General features: G+C 43.1%; 1 protein-coding gene across 3 annotated transcripts in view; it reads left to right on the top strand.

Annotated features, from left to right (window-relative positions):
- LOC110502078 (rho GTPase-activating protein 20) overlaps positions 1–18,785 on the top strand; it is a 107,889-nt gene that overhangs the window by 74,292 nt on the left and 14,812 nt on the right. For all 3 annotated transcript variants that reach the window (XM_036958999.1, XM_036958997.1, XM_036958998.1), the window contains 5 exons: positions 14,407–14,577; positions 15,224–15,373; positions 16,940–16,981; positions 17,136–17,220; positions 17,311–17,455. In XM_036958999.1, the coding sequence (XP_036814894.1) occupies positions 14,407–14,577; positions 15,224–15,373; positions 16,940–16,981; positions 17,136–17,220; positions 17,311–17,455 (593 nt within the window). The remainder of the gene's footprint in view (positions 1–14,406; positions 14,578–15,223; positions 15,374–16,939; positions 16,982–17,135; positions 17,221–17,310; positions 17,456–18,785) is intronic.

Below are 18,785 nucleotides of genomic sequence, written 5' to 3'. Positions count from 1 at the left end.
GCTGCAGCTCTGATTGACTATAGCTCACCGGTCTGTGTAGACTCTAGTCCAGGACAAGACAGCTGTTTTTAGTCTGTTTTATTTACAGCAGTGTCTATTAATTGTCCAAACGCACGGCCGCTTTCTCCACTCTATATTACTAAAGAATTTTCACAAAAATTTTATTTTTATTTTTTATTTTTTATTTTTTTTACCTTTATTTAACCAGGAAAGTCAGTTAAGAAATAATTCTTATTTTCAATGACGGCCTGGGAACAGTGGGTTAACAACAAGCGCGCTGCAATAAAAAACACAGTTCTACTCACCAGATGATGATCATTTAAAACTTAACTTCTTTTTGAAAGTTATTCTTGTAAAGGGAGACGCTAACAAATTAGCAACAACATCCTATTTGATAACACCTGATGCAGCCACTGCAAAACTAGCCCACAACAAAAGCTAGATTAAATCAGAAGATCACTGAAAATAACATTATAAAATATCATTATTGTTATAATCATTATTTTATAAATCCTTAGCCCTTCTCTGAAGGCATAGAAGGCCCATCGTTCCCTACTGTGTTTGGGTTAGAAATAATTTGTAGAGTGGCTCCATTTTCCCTCAGAATGCATCTTTTCACTATTCTCAATGTCAAAAGAAACCAAATGTTGTTCTAACAAAATTACAATCATGGTCTTGAATTTGACTTGCATTTTTCTGGCCTCGGTCTTGACTCGGTTTTGCCCCTCCTCCCTCCGGTCTCGGTCTGGACTCGGACTCGATTTGCTCCTGTCTTGCTCCTGTCTTGGTCTTGAATTGGTCTCGCTTTTAATGGTCTAGAACACAACACTGGCCACATGACTGCTTTGCTAACACTGATTGGAATATGTTTCGAGACTCCGCCGATAACATTGATGAGCTAACCACCTCAGTCACTGGCTTCATTAGAAAATGCATCATCAACGTTGTACTCACAGTGAGGGTTCGTGAGAAGGGTCTTTAATGCGGTCCACACCCTCAAGGCTGCGGGCCCTGCTGGTATTCCAGGGCATGCACAGTACAGCTGGCAGGCATATTCAGAGTAATTTTCAACCCCTCCTTATCCCAGTCTGTAATCCCCACATGTTTTAAGATGACCACAATCATTCCTGTTCCTAAGAACTATAAGGTTTCATACCACAATGACTACCGCCCTGTAGCACTCACTTCTGTAATCACAAAGTGCTTTGAGAGGCTGGTTATGGCACACATTAACTCCACCATCCAAGCCACCCTAGACCCACTCCAATTTGCATACCGCCCCATCAGATCCATAGACGATGCAGTCTCAATTGCTCTCCACACTACCCTCACTCACCTAGATAAGAGAAATACCAATGTGAGAATGCTGTTCGTTGACTACAGCACAGCGTTCAACACCATTGTCCTCTTCAAGCTCATCACCAAGCTTAGGACTCCTCCCTCTTAGAACACCTCCCTCTGCAACTGGATCCTGGACTTCCTGATGGGCCGACCCCAGGTGGTGAGGGTAGGCAACATCACCTCTGGCACGCTGACCCTTAACACAGGGGCCCCACATAAGCTTAGTGTAAGCTTAGTCCTCTTCTCTACTCCATGTTCACCCATTACTGAGTGGCCACACATGACTCCAACACCATTATCAAGTTTGCTGACGACACCACGGTGGTAGGCCAGATCACCAGACATGTCAGCTCTGCTTTTAGCTCCTAAGAAACTTTGCAGTATTTCATTTTTTTTGTGTGTTATTTCTTACATTATTAGCCCAGTTGTTTGTGTTATTACATACAGCCGGAAATACATTTTGGATATCAGAGCGGCGGTAACTCACCAGCAATACGACCAGGAATATGACTTTCCCGAATTGGATCCTTTGTTCGTACCCCTCAGGGCAATTGAACTTATCCCAGAGGCTGCTCTAAGACGCTGCCGACGGAGAAGAGGTTTTCGGACTGGACTTCTATTACACCATCCACCGCTTCCGATTATGTTACTCGCTAATGTTCAGTCTCTGGACAATAAAGTAGACAAGCTCGGGGCAAGCATCTCCTTCCGGAGAGACATCACAACAATATTATAACCGCCATCGATAAGAGACATTACTGTGCAGCTGTATTCATCGACCTGGCCAAGGCTTTTGACTCTGTCAATCACCACATTCTTTTTGACTGGAATGACTGGAACGAACTGCAAAAATCACAGAAGCTGAAGACTCATATCTCCCTCACTAGCTTTAAGCACCAGCTGTCAGAGCAGCTCACAGATTACTGCACCTGTACATAGCCCATCTGTAAACAGCCCATCTATCTACCTCATCCCCATAGTGTATTTATTTATTTATCTTGCTCCTTTGCACCCCAGTATCTCTACTTGCACATTCATCTTCTGCACATCTACCATTCCAGTGTTTAACTGCTATATTGTAATTACTTCGCCACCATGGCCTATTTATTGCCTTAACTCCCTTATCTTACCTCATTTGCACTCACTGTATATAGACTTTCAAAAAAATTATTATACTGTATTATTGACTGTATGTTTTGTTAATTCCATGTGTAACTCTGTGTTGTTGTATGTGTCGAATTGCTATGCTTTATCTTGGCCAGGTAGCTGTTGCAAATGAGAACTTGTTCTCAACTAGCCTACCTGGTTAAATAAAGGTGAAATAAAAATCAGCGACTATAACATACTCTGTTTCACGGAATCATGGGTCTCTCCAGATATACTGTTCCCATCGATACAGCCAGCTGGGTTCTCAGTACATTGCACAGACAGGAATAAAGAACTCTCTGGGAAGAAGAAAGGCGGGGGTGTATTTTTCATGATTAACTACTCATGGTGTGATTGTGATAACGTACAGAAACTCAAGTCCTTGAGTTTCTAGAATACCTCACAGTCAAATGATGACCGTATTACCGCTGAAGAGAATTCTCCTCGGTTAATAATCACACCTGTGTATATTTCCCCTCAAGCCGATACCACGACGGCCCTCAAGGAACTACACTGGACTTTTTGCAAACTGGAAACCACATATCCTGTGGCAACATTTATTGAAGCTGGGGATTTTAACAAAGCAAATTTGAGGAAAACACTATTGAAGTTCTATCAACACATTCACTGTAGTACTCGAGCTGCTAAAACACTCAACCACCGCTACTCCAACTTCCGGGATGCCTCAAAGGCCCTCCCCCGCCCTCGCAGATCATGAATACATTTTGCTCATCCCTTCCTATAGTCAGAAACTCAAACATGAAGTACCCGTGCTAAGGTCTATTCAATGCCGGTCTGATCAATCAGTCCCCTCTTGCTGCAAGATGTCCACCATTGTTACAATGGCTTGTAATTGGAATATAAAGGGAATACCTCCCAGATTGCAGTTCCTAGGGCTTCCACTAGATGTCAACAGTCTTTAGAAAGAGTTTCAGGCTTGTGTTTTGAAAAATTAGCTGGAATTTGTAGTTGTTCTAAATGGCTACCATTTTGGCTGTAGTGTTCTTTGCCCGTTCCGGTGAGGGTGCGTACTTCTTTATTTATCTCCGGTAATGGTCTCCGGAATTCTCTGTCTTAAATTTGATTATTTATTTACATATTAGGGTACCTGAGGATTTATTAGGAACGTTGTTTGATATGTTTGGAAGAAGTTTATTGGTAACTTACTGGATTCATTTGTATGCATTTTGAACGAGGGAAACCGGTGGATTACTGAGTCAAGCGCACCAATGAAACTGACGTTTTTGGGATATAAAGAAGGACTTTATCGAACAAAATGACAATTTGTTATGTAGCTGGGACCCTTGTGATTGCAACCAGATGAAGATCTTCAAAGGTAAGTGATTTATTTTATCGCTATATCTGACTTTCGGGATGCCTCTGCTTGGTTGGAAAATGAATGTGATGCTTTTGTGTGTGGGGCGCTGTCCTCAGATAATTGCATGGTGTGCTTTCGCCGTAAAACCTTTTTCAAAATCTGACAAAGCGGCTGGATTAACAAGAAGTTAAGCTTCTAACTGATGTATAACACTTTTATTTCACCGGATGTTGGCCAGGTGGGACGTTAGCATCCCAATGATCCGCAAGAAGTTCACACCGGCCGTCCTACAATCTAAGCTAGATGCCCTCAATCTCACACAAATTATCAAGGTACCTACCAGGTACAACCCTAAATATATAAACATGGGCACCCTCATAGATATCATTCTGACCAACTTGCCCTCCAAATATACCTCTGCTGTCTTCAACCAGGATCTCACGATCACTACCTCATTGCCTGCATCCGTAATGGGTCCACGGTCAAACGACCACCCCTCATCACTGTCAAACGCTCCCTAAAATCCTTAATCGAGCAGGCCTTTCTAATCAACCTGGCCCGGGTATACTGGAAGGATATTGACCTCATCCCATCAGTAGAGGATGCCTGGTTGTTCTTTAAAAGTGCTTTCCTCTCCATCTTAAATAAGCACGCCCCATTCAAAAATGTAGAACTAAGAACAGATATAGCCCCTGGTTCACTCCTGACTTGAATGCCCTTGATCAGCACAAAAACATCCTGTGGTTACTGCATTAGCATCGAATAGCCCCCGCGATATGATAGGTTAGGTGATCCCCACTCATCCTTGACTTCGGCGATGTCATTTACAAAATAGCCTGGATGTAGTCTAATTGGATGTAGTCTATCACAGTGTGACCTTTAGTTTTGTCACTAAAGCCCCATATATACTACCCACCACTGCGACCTGTATGCTCTTGTTGGCTGGCCATCACTACATATCCGTCACCATACCCACTGGCTCCAGGTCATCTATAAGTCTTTGCTAGGTAAAGCCCTTATCTCAGCTCACTGGTCACGATAGCAACTCCCACCTGTAGCATGCACAGGTATATTTCACTGGTCATCCACAAAGCCAACACCTGCTTTGGCCGCCTTTCCTTCCAGTTCTCTGCTGTCAATGGCTGGAACGAATTGCAAATGTCACTGAAGCTGAAGAACATATCTCCCTCACTAACTATAAGCATCAGCTATAAGAGCAGCTTACCAATCACTGCACCTGTACACAGCCCATCTGTAAATAGCCCACAAAACTACCTCATCCCCATATTGTTATTTTTTTTGCTCTTTTGCACTCCAGAATTTCTACTTGCACATCATCATCTGGACATCTATTACTCCAGTGTTAATGCTAAATTGTAATTATTTCGCCAGTATGGCCTATTTATTGCCTTACCTCCCTAATCTTACTACATTTGCACACACTGTATATAGATTTTTCTATTGTGTTATTGACTGTACGTTTGTTTATCCCATGTGTAACTCTGTGTTGAGGTTTTTGTCACACTGCTTTGCTCTATCTTGGCCAGGTCGCAGTCGTAAATGAGAACTTGTTCTCAACTGGCCTACCTGGTTAAATAAAGGTGAAAAAATAAATAAATAAATAAATAAATAAAATGTGGTACTGGAACTGACCTGTATAATATGGTATGCTTACTTACCTTATCATGTTCTACTTATTTTTATTTCTTGTGTGTTTTTGTCCTACCTTGTTATTTTTAGTATTACATTGTCATTGATTACTGCATTGTTGGGTTTAGAGCTTGCAAGAAAGGCATTTCACTGTACTTATGTATGTGACATTAGAACTTGGAAATGTAATATCTTACACACCAAACTAACATTATTGCAGAGTTAGAGAGACTAGAGTAGAGAAACCTTGTCCTGTCCTGGTGTTATTGGACATGTTTATGTGTTTTCTAGTGCTAACTGTTTACTCAGTTAGTGTAGGCTGAGCTGGAGCATGTTGTGTGAAACTGGACCACATAGGAGTGTTGAGCTGAACGCTGTTGACGCTTTAATGGTTCATTGCTCTCGTGGCTGGAGGTATTGTGTGTCTGAGTGTAGAGAGAAAGTGTGAGTGTGAGAGAGAGAGCAAGCGAATTGCAGACACTTAGTGAGAGTGTCTGTGGTGGAGACATTCTCAGGAGCGAAGGAGACTGGGTTAATGCTCTAAGCCTTGACCTCTAACTCCTTGTCAGGAGGTGCAGAGAATGACGGGGGTCACCAGGGTCAAGGGGGTTCTCCAGGGAAGGGCTTGTCCAGAGAGCGTGGCATGGTGCTAGAGGTGGCATGGTGCTATCATGTGATTCACAGTGGGGAGAAGTTAAAGGTCAGGGAAGCGAGGCGTGTTGGATGAGATGAAGACATCTCTCTCTCTCTCTCTCTTCAACTCACTAATCTACGCATTCCCTCTCTCTTTCTTTGTCTGTCTCTCTCTCTGTCTGTCTCTCTTTCTCTCGATCTATCTCTTTCTCTATTTTTCTCTGTCTCTCTCTCCAAATGATTTACTTTTCTTCAGGGAAACACACTACTCTGCTATAAATTCTTTGCTGGCCCAGGTGATTCCTGCCTGCTTTTATCATCAAGCCTAGAGTTTCTGTGTGGTGACTCTGTCCTTTCGCTCAGGCACTTACGTCACCCCTCCCCCTTTCACCTCATCTAGAAGTCGCCTCACTCTGCTCCAGCTTTACCACTCCAGGGCTACAGTCAGTCCCTACTGAGGCACAGCACAATATGGCCTGCAGCAGTGAAATGGATATGGGAGGAGGGGAATATTATAAACTTAACGTAGTTTTAGCAATAATGACCCTGTTTTTAATGGCCACCAGCCACCGTGTCACCATGCAGGAGACATTTCCTGATATGGAGAGTTTTATAAGACAGTGCTTCATTTCTCATATTATTCCCAATCACATGGAGTCATTTACTACCTTCTACAGCTGGAGTTATATGCAATCTATACATATTCACTATAGTCATTGTCCACACTAAAACTTATGCATGTACAGTACATGCCTCCATTTGTCCTTCCATATTCTACCTCCTCATTCTCAACAACCATGGCACCCTCCAGAACTCCTTCTACCATATGTATGAGAGACAAGGTCTGTTGCCCTTGCTTTCTATTAAAACCATGAAGTGAGTTTTGGAAAGATCACACTGATGTTATTTTTATAAGACCCCATCTCCCCTGCTACGGGGTCCACTCTATGAGTCACTGGATACACTAGATGACTCATATTAGATAAGGAAAGATTGTGAACCAAAGAGAGGTGTGTGTGCGTGTGCGTGCGTGCGTGCGTGAGAAGTGAGTGTAGTCCCCTCGGTCAGATAGTGTGGATTATAAATCCATGTCAGTAGTGATGTCTTCATTCAAGACGTAACCATGGAGAATTGGCAGCAGTGTATTGGTGCCTTGTGCACTTCGACTTAGGTCTTTCACCGTGAGTTGACAGGACGGCTAACACACACACACTACGCCGTCAATCACACCACTTTGCAGAGTGTCACTGGTGTTGGTTTGGACAGTGTTTGACTGGAGGAGAAGTCAAGCTATTGCTAATACTTGTTTCTGAGACATGCAACACACACACCATCAGGTCCAAACACACTGTTTGATTTCATCACCCGGTCAAAGTTCAAACATTACATAAGTCAATGAGATTTGTGTAAAGTCCCCCCTTCCTGTCTCTTGACAAGGGGTTGCAATTAATTTGCTTTTCCCTTAGATTGTTGTCATAACCTACAAAACTTTTTGTGCCCCTAAGATAAGTCAAGCACTACTTGGGGTTGGACAGGTGCAGACAAATTGATAATAAATTGAAAGATATTGGTCGCTGGGCCTCAATAACAAATGTGTTGAAATATGCAGGAGAGCTGTTGGCCATTTATTGTTGGAGTGGAGATGACAGGCAGACAGCAGTACACACACACACAAACACACATATGTTAACTAGAGCAAAGCAAAAGGACAGTGTTATATATGGATGTATAATGTCTGCCTAGGGGATGCAGTGCACGAGTATCATTCTAGAGCTTTTCGCTGAGCTACAGAAAATCTTCGTCCCATCAAAACACAAGGGGAGTTAAGATGTTGATAGAACAGGGGTGTGGGTGTGTCATCTGAGGGACATGTCCTCTTGGTCTGGTTACAACACACATCTGGACCAGGGCGACCTCATCTCCTGGCAGCAGCCTCCAGTAACCTTGACACACCCCACCTCCGTGTGTTTGCGTGTGTGTGTGAGAAAGAGAGAGACTACAGAAAGCCAGTGTGACCATAATCAGGATAAGTAGTAATGGAGGTGAATAGGGATATTTACATATCGTGATATTATTTTGGACAATATTATGTAGATACTTTTACTCCAAGTATTGATTTGTAGTTGTTGATTTTGCTAGATAGCGCTAGCTTGAGATAGTCGGCTGTACCTGCGCCAAAACTCCAGTATTTTTCATCCTATAGCTTGTTCTCCATCTTCTTTTTAAATAGTGAGCCAACATGACTGAGGCCCCCAAAAGTATAATGCCCCCTCTTGTCTCTCTGCAGCAGTCATATAGTGAGCAATATGTATGGAACATCAAATCACAATATAATCGCAGGATCGAATCTCAAAACATACAGAATCATGTCAATCATGAGAATGTATTGATAATATCGTATTGTGAGGTCCCTGGCAATTACCAGGCTTAGATAAGAGGGTGGTGCCACTCATTAGGCATTCTGTTTGGCTAGTAGGGCTCATCAATATTCACCATTCTCTCCCTAAAGGCATGCTGGGACATTAGTATGCTGTGTTGTGCTGTTGTCTCCCAGGGTTGGGTTTAGAGACCTTATCCCACAGCAGCCCCCCGAGAATAAACAACAAGCATTGTCTATGAAAAGTCAACATCTCGCTCCACAGGACTGTTCCCTAACAAAGATGGCCATGTATATGTGGTGTGTAGATGCAAACGGCCTCTATGCCCAATTTATCAACATCACATGACACAATGGGATTGTTAGTCAGTCATCCATCAGCTTCAGTGGACCAGGAGCTCAGCTGCCAATCAACCATTCAGGGGGAGGGGGGCTGAATATGGAAGTCTGGTATCTTTATAGAGGGAGAGAGCCAGGGAGAGATATTACAGGAAGGTGTTCTGTGTGTGTGGGGGTTCTATGACATAGGCATTTCCCAGATATATTAAGAAAAGCATGTAGAGAAGAAGGTGATATGGTCCTATGTTTATATATTATCCCAGCCCCCGTCCCCGCAGGAGGCCTTTTGGTAGGCCGTCATTGTAAATAAGAATTTGTTCTCAACTGACTTGCCCAGTTAAATAAAGGTTAAATAAATAAAAATCTAATTATAATATCGCGTTGAAGCTCATCTTTTGTCTGTTATGGTGTTGATTACGGTTATATTCCAGAATTTTTAGGGGGGTACGAGGATATGAACCTCCCCAATTTTCCCTCCTACAAATTCCAACCTGGTTTTGAATCATGGTTTCTGCCTTTAAAAGTCATCCAGAAGCAATGAGTCAATAGCAAACTGAAGACCTTAGTCTGTGATTGAATTGGTTTTCTAGTTCCCTCGTTCTTTTTGGAATAAAAAGAGTTGTAAAAAGACCAAGGTACTTCAGAGTCAGTCAGTCTTCCGTTAGTTAATTACTGACAGTACATAACTGATTAATTACACGAGTCAATGGGAAAGGTATGTGTTTTTGACTGACTATGGAATATGCATGTGGAGGGATATTCCATGGCAAGCTTTTGGTGCTTCCAAGTGTTGGGAGGGAACTGTTTGAATGGAATTCTCTGGGGTTGGGGGTCAAGATGATGGGTGTGTGTGTGTGTGTACAGGGTCATTATCTCTTGAATGTGAGCTGAGAATCGGATCTCACAGCCTGATGTAAACAGGAAAGGACAGAGCCCTGCAACGATTTCCTTTGTTCCCCGTATAAATGACAACTTGTTCCATCTGCTGTACTTGCCCATGGCAGATATTGACATCATTCAGGAAGATGTATCTTTCTCTAGAACCTGATACAGTGGTTATATCTGTGTATTTCTGTGTTTTTCATGATCGGATGACTGTCATTGTTCTCTTCCCGCTCTTGGACAAGTTGTCCCTTCCAAAGTTAACACACACATCTTCTTGATATTCTAATAATAATAATATCCAGGAAAAGTTATTCTCTTGTTCAAGTGGATATACACTACATGACCAAAAGTATGTGGACAGCTGCTCATCGAACATCTCATTCTTAAATCATGGGCATTAGTATGGAGTTGGTCCCCCCCTTTGCTGCTATAACAGCCTCCGCTCTTCTGGGAAGGCTTTACACTAGATGTTGGAACATTGCTACGGGGACTTGCTTCCATTCAGCCACAAGAACATTAGTAAGGTTGGGCAATGATGTTGGGCGATTAGGCCTGGCTTGCAGTCTGCGTTCCAATTCATCCCAAAGGTGTTCGATGGGATTGAGGTCAGGGCTCTGTGCAGGCCAGTCAAGTTCTTCCACACTGTTCTCGACAAACCATTTCAGAATGGACCTCGCTTTGTGCATGGGGGCATCCAACTGTGGCCACGAAGTTGAAAGCACAGAATCGTCTAGAATGTCATTGTATGCTGTACCGTTAAGATTTCCCTTTACTGGAACTAAGGGGTTCTAGCCTGAACCATGAAAAACAGCCCTAGGCCATTATTTCTCCTGTTTGTTTATGAAGATTGCATGGCTGTGTGCTTGAGCAACGGGTGTGGCTGAAATAGCCGAATCAACTAATTTGAAGGGGTGTCCACATACGTTTGTATATATAGTGTATTTTCTAATAGTGTGTTTGATAAACCCTATCTACTGATCTGTGGCTAACTCACACGTACATGTATATACACAACATGGCCAAAAGTATGTAGACACCCCTTCAAGTGAGTGGATTTGGCTATTTCAGCCACACCCGTTGCTAACAGGTGTATAAAATTGAGCACACAGCCGTGCAATCTCCATAGACAAGCATGGGCAGTAGAATGGCCCATATTGAAGAACTCAGTGACTTTCAACGTGGCATCGTCATAGGATGTCACCTTTCCAACAAGTCAGTTCTTCCAAATTCTGCTTGGCTAGAGCTGCCCCGGTCAACTGTAAGTGCTGTTATTGTGAAGTGGAAACATCTAGGAGCAATAACTGCTCAGCCGTGAAGTGGCTGAGTGCTGAAGCAGGTAAAAGCAGGTAAAAATCATCTTTCCTCGTTTGCAATACTCACTACCAAATTCCAAACTGCCTCTGGAAGCAACGTCAGCACAAGAACCGTTTGTCGGGAGCTTCATGAAATGGGTTTCCATGGCCCGAGCAGCCGCACACAAGCCTAAGATTACCAAGCGTCGGCTGGAGTGGTGTAAGGCTGTTTTTTTCGATCGGTGTTTAATAACTTGACTGGCCTGCACAGAGACCTCAACCCCATCGAACACCTTTGGGATGAAATGGAACACCGACTTCAAGGAAGGCCTAATTGCCCAACATCACTGCCCAACCTCACTAATGATCTTGTGGCTGAATGGTAGCAAGTCTCCGCAGCAATCTTCCAACATCTATTGGAAAGCCTTCCGAGAAGGGTGGAGGTTGTCATACCAGCAAAGGTGGAACAAACTACATATTAATACCATGATTTTGGAATGAGATATTCAACGAGCAGGAAATGTAGTGGACCTTAACAGTAGTCCAGTGTTTAGCCATGCAAAATGTGTTGTGTTTAATAAAGACTGAAGGAGATGATTGACTCCCTCCTCTTTGTCAGCATTACATTTACATTGTAGGTATTTATCAGACAATCTTATCAAGAGCGAATTACATAGTGAATGGATACATTTTCATAATTTTTCATACTGGTCCCCTGTGGGAATCGAACCCACAACCCTGACGTTGCAAGCACCATGCTCTACCAACTGAGCAAATCAGCCACACATGCATGTACACACAAACGGGTGCACACACACCCATCATCACCCATTAGGGGCGGCAGGTAGCCTAGTGGTTAGAGCATTGGAAAAGCAACCGAAATGTTGCAAGATTGAATCCCCGAGCTGACAAGGTAAGAATCTGCCGTTCTGCCCCTGAACAATGCAGCACTGTTCCTAGGTTGTCATTGAAAATAAGAATTTGTTCTTAACTGACTTGCCTAGTTAAATAAAGGTAAAAAAAATATATAAAAAAATCTTAGTCCCCAACCCAAGAGAATTCCCTTCAAACAGTTCCCTCCCAACACTGGGAAGCACCAAAAGCTTGCCATGGAATATCCCTCCACATGCATAGTCATTCAAAAACACAGATACTGTACCTTTCCCATTGACTTGTGTAATTAATCAGTTACCTACTGTAAAGAATTAACTAATGGAAGACTGACTGTCTGAAGTGCCTTGGTCTTTGTCTTTGACATTATTTTACAAATTACATTATCCCAGCCACACGAGGATAACACCATCTGTCTAATGTCACAGCTCAGATCGCCACTCTATACATACACCAGGGCTGTAAGGCTATGTAAGCCCTAGCTGAGGAAGTGGATAACCTTGTTAAAATGAGACTAGGAGGTCATTGGGAATGCCTATAGGGAGCACTGGGTTCATTCATTCCCAAAGATTGGAAAGCAGCTGCGGTCATCCCCCTCTTCAAAAGGGGGGGAACACTCTTGACCCAAACTGCTACAGACCTATATCTATCCTACCCTGCCTTTTATGAGGTCTTCGAAAGCCAAGTCAACAAACAGATTACCGACCATTTCGAATCCCACCATACCTTCTCCGCTATGCAATCTGGTTTCAGAGCTGGTCATGGGTGCACCTCAGCCACGCTCAAGGTCCGAAACGATATCTTAACCGCCATCGATAAGAAACAATACTGTGCAGACGTATTCATTGACCTAGCCAAGGCTTTCGACTCTGTCAATCACCACATCCTCATCGGCAGACTTGATAGCCTTGGTTTCTCAAATGATTGCCTCGCCTCGTTCACCAACTACTTCTCTGATAGAGTTCAGTGTGTCAAATCGAAAGGCCTGTTGTCCGGGCCTCTGGCAGTCTCTATGGGGGTGCCACAGGGTTCAATTCTTGGACTCACTCTCTTCACTTTATACATCAATGATGTCGCTCTTGCTGCTGGTGAGTCTCTGATCCACCTCTACGCAGACGACACCATTCTTTATACTTCTGGCCCTTCTTTGGACACTGTGTTAACAACCCTCCAGACGAGCTTCAATGCCATACAACTCTCCTTCCTTGGCCCCCAATTGCTCTTAAATACAAGTCAAACTAAATGCATGCTCTTCAACCGATCGCTGCCTGCACCTGCCCGCCCGTCCAACATCACTACTCGGTTCTGACTTAGAATATGTGGACAACTACAAATACCTAGGTGTCTGGTTAGACTGTAAACTCTCCTTCCAGACTCACATCAAACATCTTCAATCCAAAGTTAAATCTAGAATTGGCTTCCTATTTCGCAACAAAGCATCCTTCACTCATGCTGCCAAACATACCCTTGTAAAACTGACCATCCTACCGATCCTCGACTTCGGCGTTGTCATTTACAAAATAGCCTCCAACACCCTACTCAATAAATTGGATGCAGTCTATCACAGTGCCATCCGTTTTGTCACCAAAGCCCCATATACTACCCACCACTGCGATCTGTATGCTCTCGTTGGCTGGCCCTCGCTTCACACTCGTCGCCAAACCCACTGGCTCCAGGTCGTCTACAAGAACCTGCTAGGTAAAGTCCCCCCTTATCTCAGCTCGCTGGTCACCATAGCAGCACCCGCCTGTAGCACGTGCTCTAGCGGGTATATCTCTCTGGTCACCCCCAAAACCAATTCTTCCTTCGGCCGCCTCTCCTTCCAGTTCTATGCTGCCAATGACTGGAACGAACTACAAAAATCTCTGAAACTGGAAACACTATTCTCAAAACACTTAGCTTTAAGAACCAGCTGTCAGAGCAGCTCACATATTATTGCACCTGTACATAGCCCATCTATAATTTAGCCCAAACAACTACCTCTTCCCCTACTGTATTTATTTATTTTGCTTCTTTGCACCCCATTATTTCTATCTCTACTTTGCACATTCCTTCACTGCAAATCTACCATTCCAGTGGTTTACTTGCTATATTGTATTTACTTTGCCACCATGGCCTTATTTTTGCATTTACCTTCCTTATCTCACCTTATTTGCTCACATTGTAAATAGACTTATTTTTCTACTGTATTATTGACTGTATGTTTGTTTTACTCCATGTGTAACTCTGTGTTGTTGTATGTGTCGAACTACTTTGCTTTATCTTGGCCAGGTCGCAATTGTAAATGAGAACTTGTTCTCAACTTGCCTACCTGGTTAAATAAAGGCGAAATAAATAAATGAAGAAAATAAATAAATTACACAACCAAAGGGACCCACACTTCCTCTCCCTCTGACCACAAACAGTAATCATCCTGACCCATTCGCCCATTGGGAGCTAACCTGAAATGATCCCTCTACTGTATGTTGAACTGGTTGTTCCAACCCCATGTGATGTGTTTACCTGGTTATTCTAACATGTATGTGTGTTGACAGGGAGAACTGCCTGTCTCCGGTCAGCCCAGAGACGTGTCCCCTGGTGCAGGCGTTCCTCTCCCCAGGCAGGGTGTTCCTGGCCCACGCCCACACCCAGCTGAAGACTGGCCTGCAGACGCAGGAGAGACACCTCTTCCTCTTCACTGACACACTCCTCGTCGCCAAGGCCAAGTGAGTCTGTGTGTGTCTGTGAGAGGGGGGGGGGGGGGGGAGCAAAAAAGCGGAAGGCAACTGCTAAAAACTGCATTCCATCCCTCTCTTCCCTACTCAAGTCTAAAACCCTGTCTCCCGGGACTGTGAGCCCTATACTTCCCTCCCTCCCTCCCCTCCTATCGTTTCTATCCGGCCTATAATTACCTCTCAGCCAATTAAATCCATCTGAGGCCGTGCCCAGATCAGAGACCACTCATCAGGGCCAGAGGGGCTCCCCACCCAGAACACAACCTTCAGGCAATGCTCCAGATATTTTCAGGGTGTTGATGCAACATTGCTGTGATGTTGTGGCAGCAAAACAGGGCCTCTCTCTCCAACCAACTGTATATTCAACATCATGTGCCTCTGGGTGGAGCTGACCCATACATAGTGGAGACAGCTATAATTGGCTTTATTACATTCTGGGTTAAAAAGAGTATGATAGGAAAGTGTGTGTGTATCGGGGGTGTTCACAGACATAGACACGTGTACATACAGCAGGTTTGCTGTAGGAATGTTGAGAATTCCACCATGGCTATTAATAAATGTATGTGCTCAGAAACGTGATTCTGCGCGTGTATGCTTGTGTGTTAAACTGTGTGTGACCCTCTCATGTTTGCTGCAGGTCATCCACACACTTTAAACTGAAGGCTCAGGTGCGATTGTGTGAGATGTGGACAGCAGGCTGTATGGAGGAGGTGTGTGAGGGCAGCACCAGTCTAGACAGGAGCTTTGTCATGGGCTGGCCTACCTTCAACTGTGTCGCCACATTCAGGTACACACACACACACACACACACACACACACACACACACACACACACACACACATGCTTACTGTATGTAGTGAGAATGTCCCTTTAATAAATCCTCATTGAGTATGTAGTATGTACGCAAAATTTCCTTCCGTAGGAAGGCTGGGAAAGGACATGAATATTCATGCTAGCTGCCGGAATGAGCAGTTAGCACTGACCGAACAACTTGGGAAATGCAGCGTCAGCTTGATCACCAAATTAATTGGGAAATAAATGAAAGCCTCACCAGCTAGTGACCAACCTATTTTAGTTTCACTGTCCGATCATTCAAAAAACAAGCCCACAAATAGTTATTTTTACCTTTCCACAAACGGTCTGGTATGTGTTGCTTGATGGTATGCTTGGTATGAGCAAGTTAACCAAAATGTATCAAAGAATAGGTAATGCGTCCACAATTAGTTACTGCCTGGCCAGTGATATAGCTAACTACATTTCAGTAATTAGCTATCCTCCTAAATGCGGTGGTCAGTGTGTAAACTAAAAATGAGTTGAAATGATTTGTCTGAATATGAACTAGTCACCAGATATTGTTGCCCATGATGTAATCATGTCTAACCAGTTGGCTAATGTATCTTATGTGCCCATAAGCTCTAGATAGCTGTGTCTTGGCATCCATGATTAGTGAGCTAGCTAGCTAGTTTGGCTACTGCATGGACAGTGTGAGCTAGCATGCTAGCTAGCCAGTAAGCTAGCTACATTTCAGTCAATAGCTATCCTTCTAAATGTGCTGGTCACTGGATGAGTTGAACATATTTGTCTGAAAACAAGTTAGTAGCCAGTTGTTGTTGCCCATGGTGGAATAATATCTAACCCACTGGCTCCTGAATCCTATGTCCCCATGAGGTCTCGAGTCTAGCTAACTTTAGGTAGCACTTTGCTATCTGAGCTGTTTTATAAGAAAACGGCTGATAGCAAGCCCTCCTCTGCGACAATGTTATTGGGGCGTTAGAATTTCAGATTCATATGTCATTTTTATGTTAACTGTCATTCAATGTCGTGGTTACTACTGGTTTCAGACCCGAGTTGAAAGAAATTGTTTGCCATGTTTTGGTGAGCGGTCAGAGTGACGTCACGCACCCAAGAATCCTCAACCAATCACCCGACAGATATTAATGACTTTGCCTCCGGGTACCGTACGAAAGGAAATTTAGTGTACAGTACAGGACTGTCTCAGAAAAAGAACAACCACTAGAACAGTAAATTATCATCCCAACACCGCACCACAACCAGAGTCATATTCCTAGTAAAAAAAAAAATACTCTGACCACAGAGAGCTAGTTGTTATAAAATATCACAAATACACTATATGCCTTGATACCAGGAATTCATAGAAAAAATACAGTTTTACAGGGACACGTTATCAGAGAGCTAGTTGTTATACAATATCACAAATACACTATATGCCTTGATACCAGGAATTCATAGAAAAAATACAGTTTTACAGGGACACGTTATGTGAGAGAAGATGAGAAAAATAATATTGGTTATCCGACTTCATTTTCTATCTCTCTCTCTGTCTGTCTGCAGTTCTGTGGAGCACAAGGAGAAGTGGCTTTTTCTCATCAAAAGGTAACCAGAAATGACGGATGACAATATTGTTCATAACTTCCTCTGATACTAATAGTCTATGGCTTGACTTCAGTGGCTTGAATAATGTGTTTAGTCTTGCTTGTGTTAAAGAAGGTATTGTTTTTTATGCTAACTTCCTCCTTCGTTCCTCTAGTCGAATAAACGAAGAGAAAGAGAAGGATGACCCCAAGACCATTCCTCTGAAGATATTTGCAAAGGACATTGGGAATTGTGCTTATGTAAGTACTGTTTATGTATGGGTGCAGGTGTGTGTGTGTGTGTGTTCCGTCATGTGTGTGCATTTTTCAAATGTTTTTGTCTTCCCCCAGGCTAAGACTCTAGCTGTAAGTAATACAGACAGCACCACTGATGTCATCCAAATGGCACTACAGCAGTTTGGCATTTCGGGCTGTGTGAAAGACCACCAGTTGTGGGTGAGCTCCATTAAAGATGACTCCCCCTACCCGCTCATTGGTGAGTTCAACTCCTTTACCCTACAACCCATTACACTCACATTAAACCCAGCCATATCTCTCTTGTTTAGTTTACGGTACAAGTTGACCCTAGTCAGTGGTCAAGGGAAACTTTTACAATACGTACTCAGTACCTACTCAACCTACACTACCGTTCAAAAGTGGGGTCACTTAAAAATGTCCTTGTTTTTGAAAGAAAATTTTAAAAATTGTACATTAAAATAACATCAAATTGATCATAAATACAGTGTAGACATTGTTAATGTTGTAAATGACTATTGTAGCTAGAAACTGCAGATTTTTTATGGAATATCTACATAGGCGTACAGAGGCCCATTATCAGCAACCATCACTTCTGTGTTCCAATGACACGTTGTATTAGCTAATCCAAGTTTATCATTTTAAAAGGCTAATTGATCATTAGAAAACCCTTTTTCAGTTATGTTAGCACAGCTGAAAACTGTTGTTCTGCTTAAAGAAGCAATAAAACTGGCCTTCTTTAGACTAGTTGAGTATCTGGAGCATCAGCATTTGTGGGTTCGATTACAGGCTCAAAATGGCCAGAAACAAATAACTTTTTTCTGAAACTCGTCAGTCTATTCTTGTTCTGAGAAATGAAGGCTGTTCCATGCGAGAAATTGGCAAGAAACTGAAGATCTTGTACAACGCTGTGCACTACTCCCTTCACAGAACAGCGCAAAATGGCTCTAACCAGAATAGAAAGCGGAGTAGGAGGCCTCGGTGCGCAGATGAGCAAGAGGACAAGTACATTAGAGTGTCTAGTTTGAGAAACAGACGCCTCACAAGTCCTCAACTGTCAGCTTCATTAAATAGTACCTGCAAAACACCAATGCCATCCTGTCTTTCATGTTGAAGAAACGGTCTATCACTCTGTCATACAGTACATGCCTTTATTTTTTGTTGTCGTAGTCTACCTGGCAAAAATGCTTGCTCGCTAGTCTAGCTTCTATTCATGGGCAATGTTCGCTAGTTAACACTAGCCTTCTATATCTAGCTACATATTGAACTTCCATCCTCTCAGGCCAGGGGCACAACAATGTATGAATTAATGGTTGGATCAGAATCGGCGTTATAATCATTGGCCATTACGGAGAATTAAGTTAAACCACAAGTCCAAATCCCTATCTCCATCCATGGCTAATTTAGGAAAGGGACAGTTTTAGCCAGGTGGCTAACTAGCCACCGGAGGACAACAACACAACGAGATGCAACAATTCACATTTTTTGTCACTGACGTATTCTCTCAATGGGATTTGATAGGAGTAATGCCAAATCCAAGCTGGCTTTCCTTGACACTTTTTTTGGTGCGT

The sequence above is a fragment of the Oncorhynchus mykiss genome, chromosome 22 (genome assembly GCF_013265735.2).
Source record: "Oncorhynchus mykiss isolate Arlee chromosome 22, USDA_OmykA_1.1, whole genome shotgun sequence".
Taxonomy (NCBI): domain Eukaryota; kingdom Metazoa; phylum Chordata; class Actinopteri; order Salmoniformes; family Salmonidae; genus Oncorhynchus; species Oncorhynchus mykiss.
The sequence above is the reverse complement of the archived record's forward strand: the minus strand, read 5'-3'. Positions and strand labels throughout refer to the sequence as shown.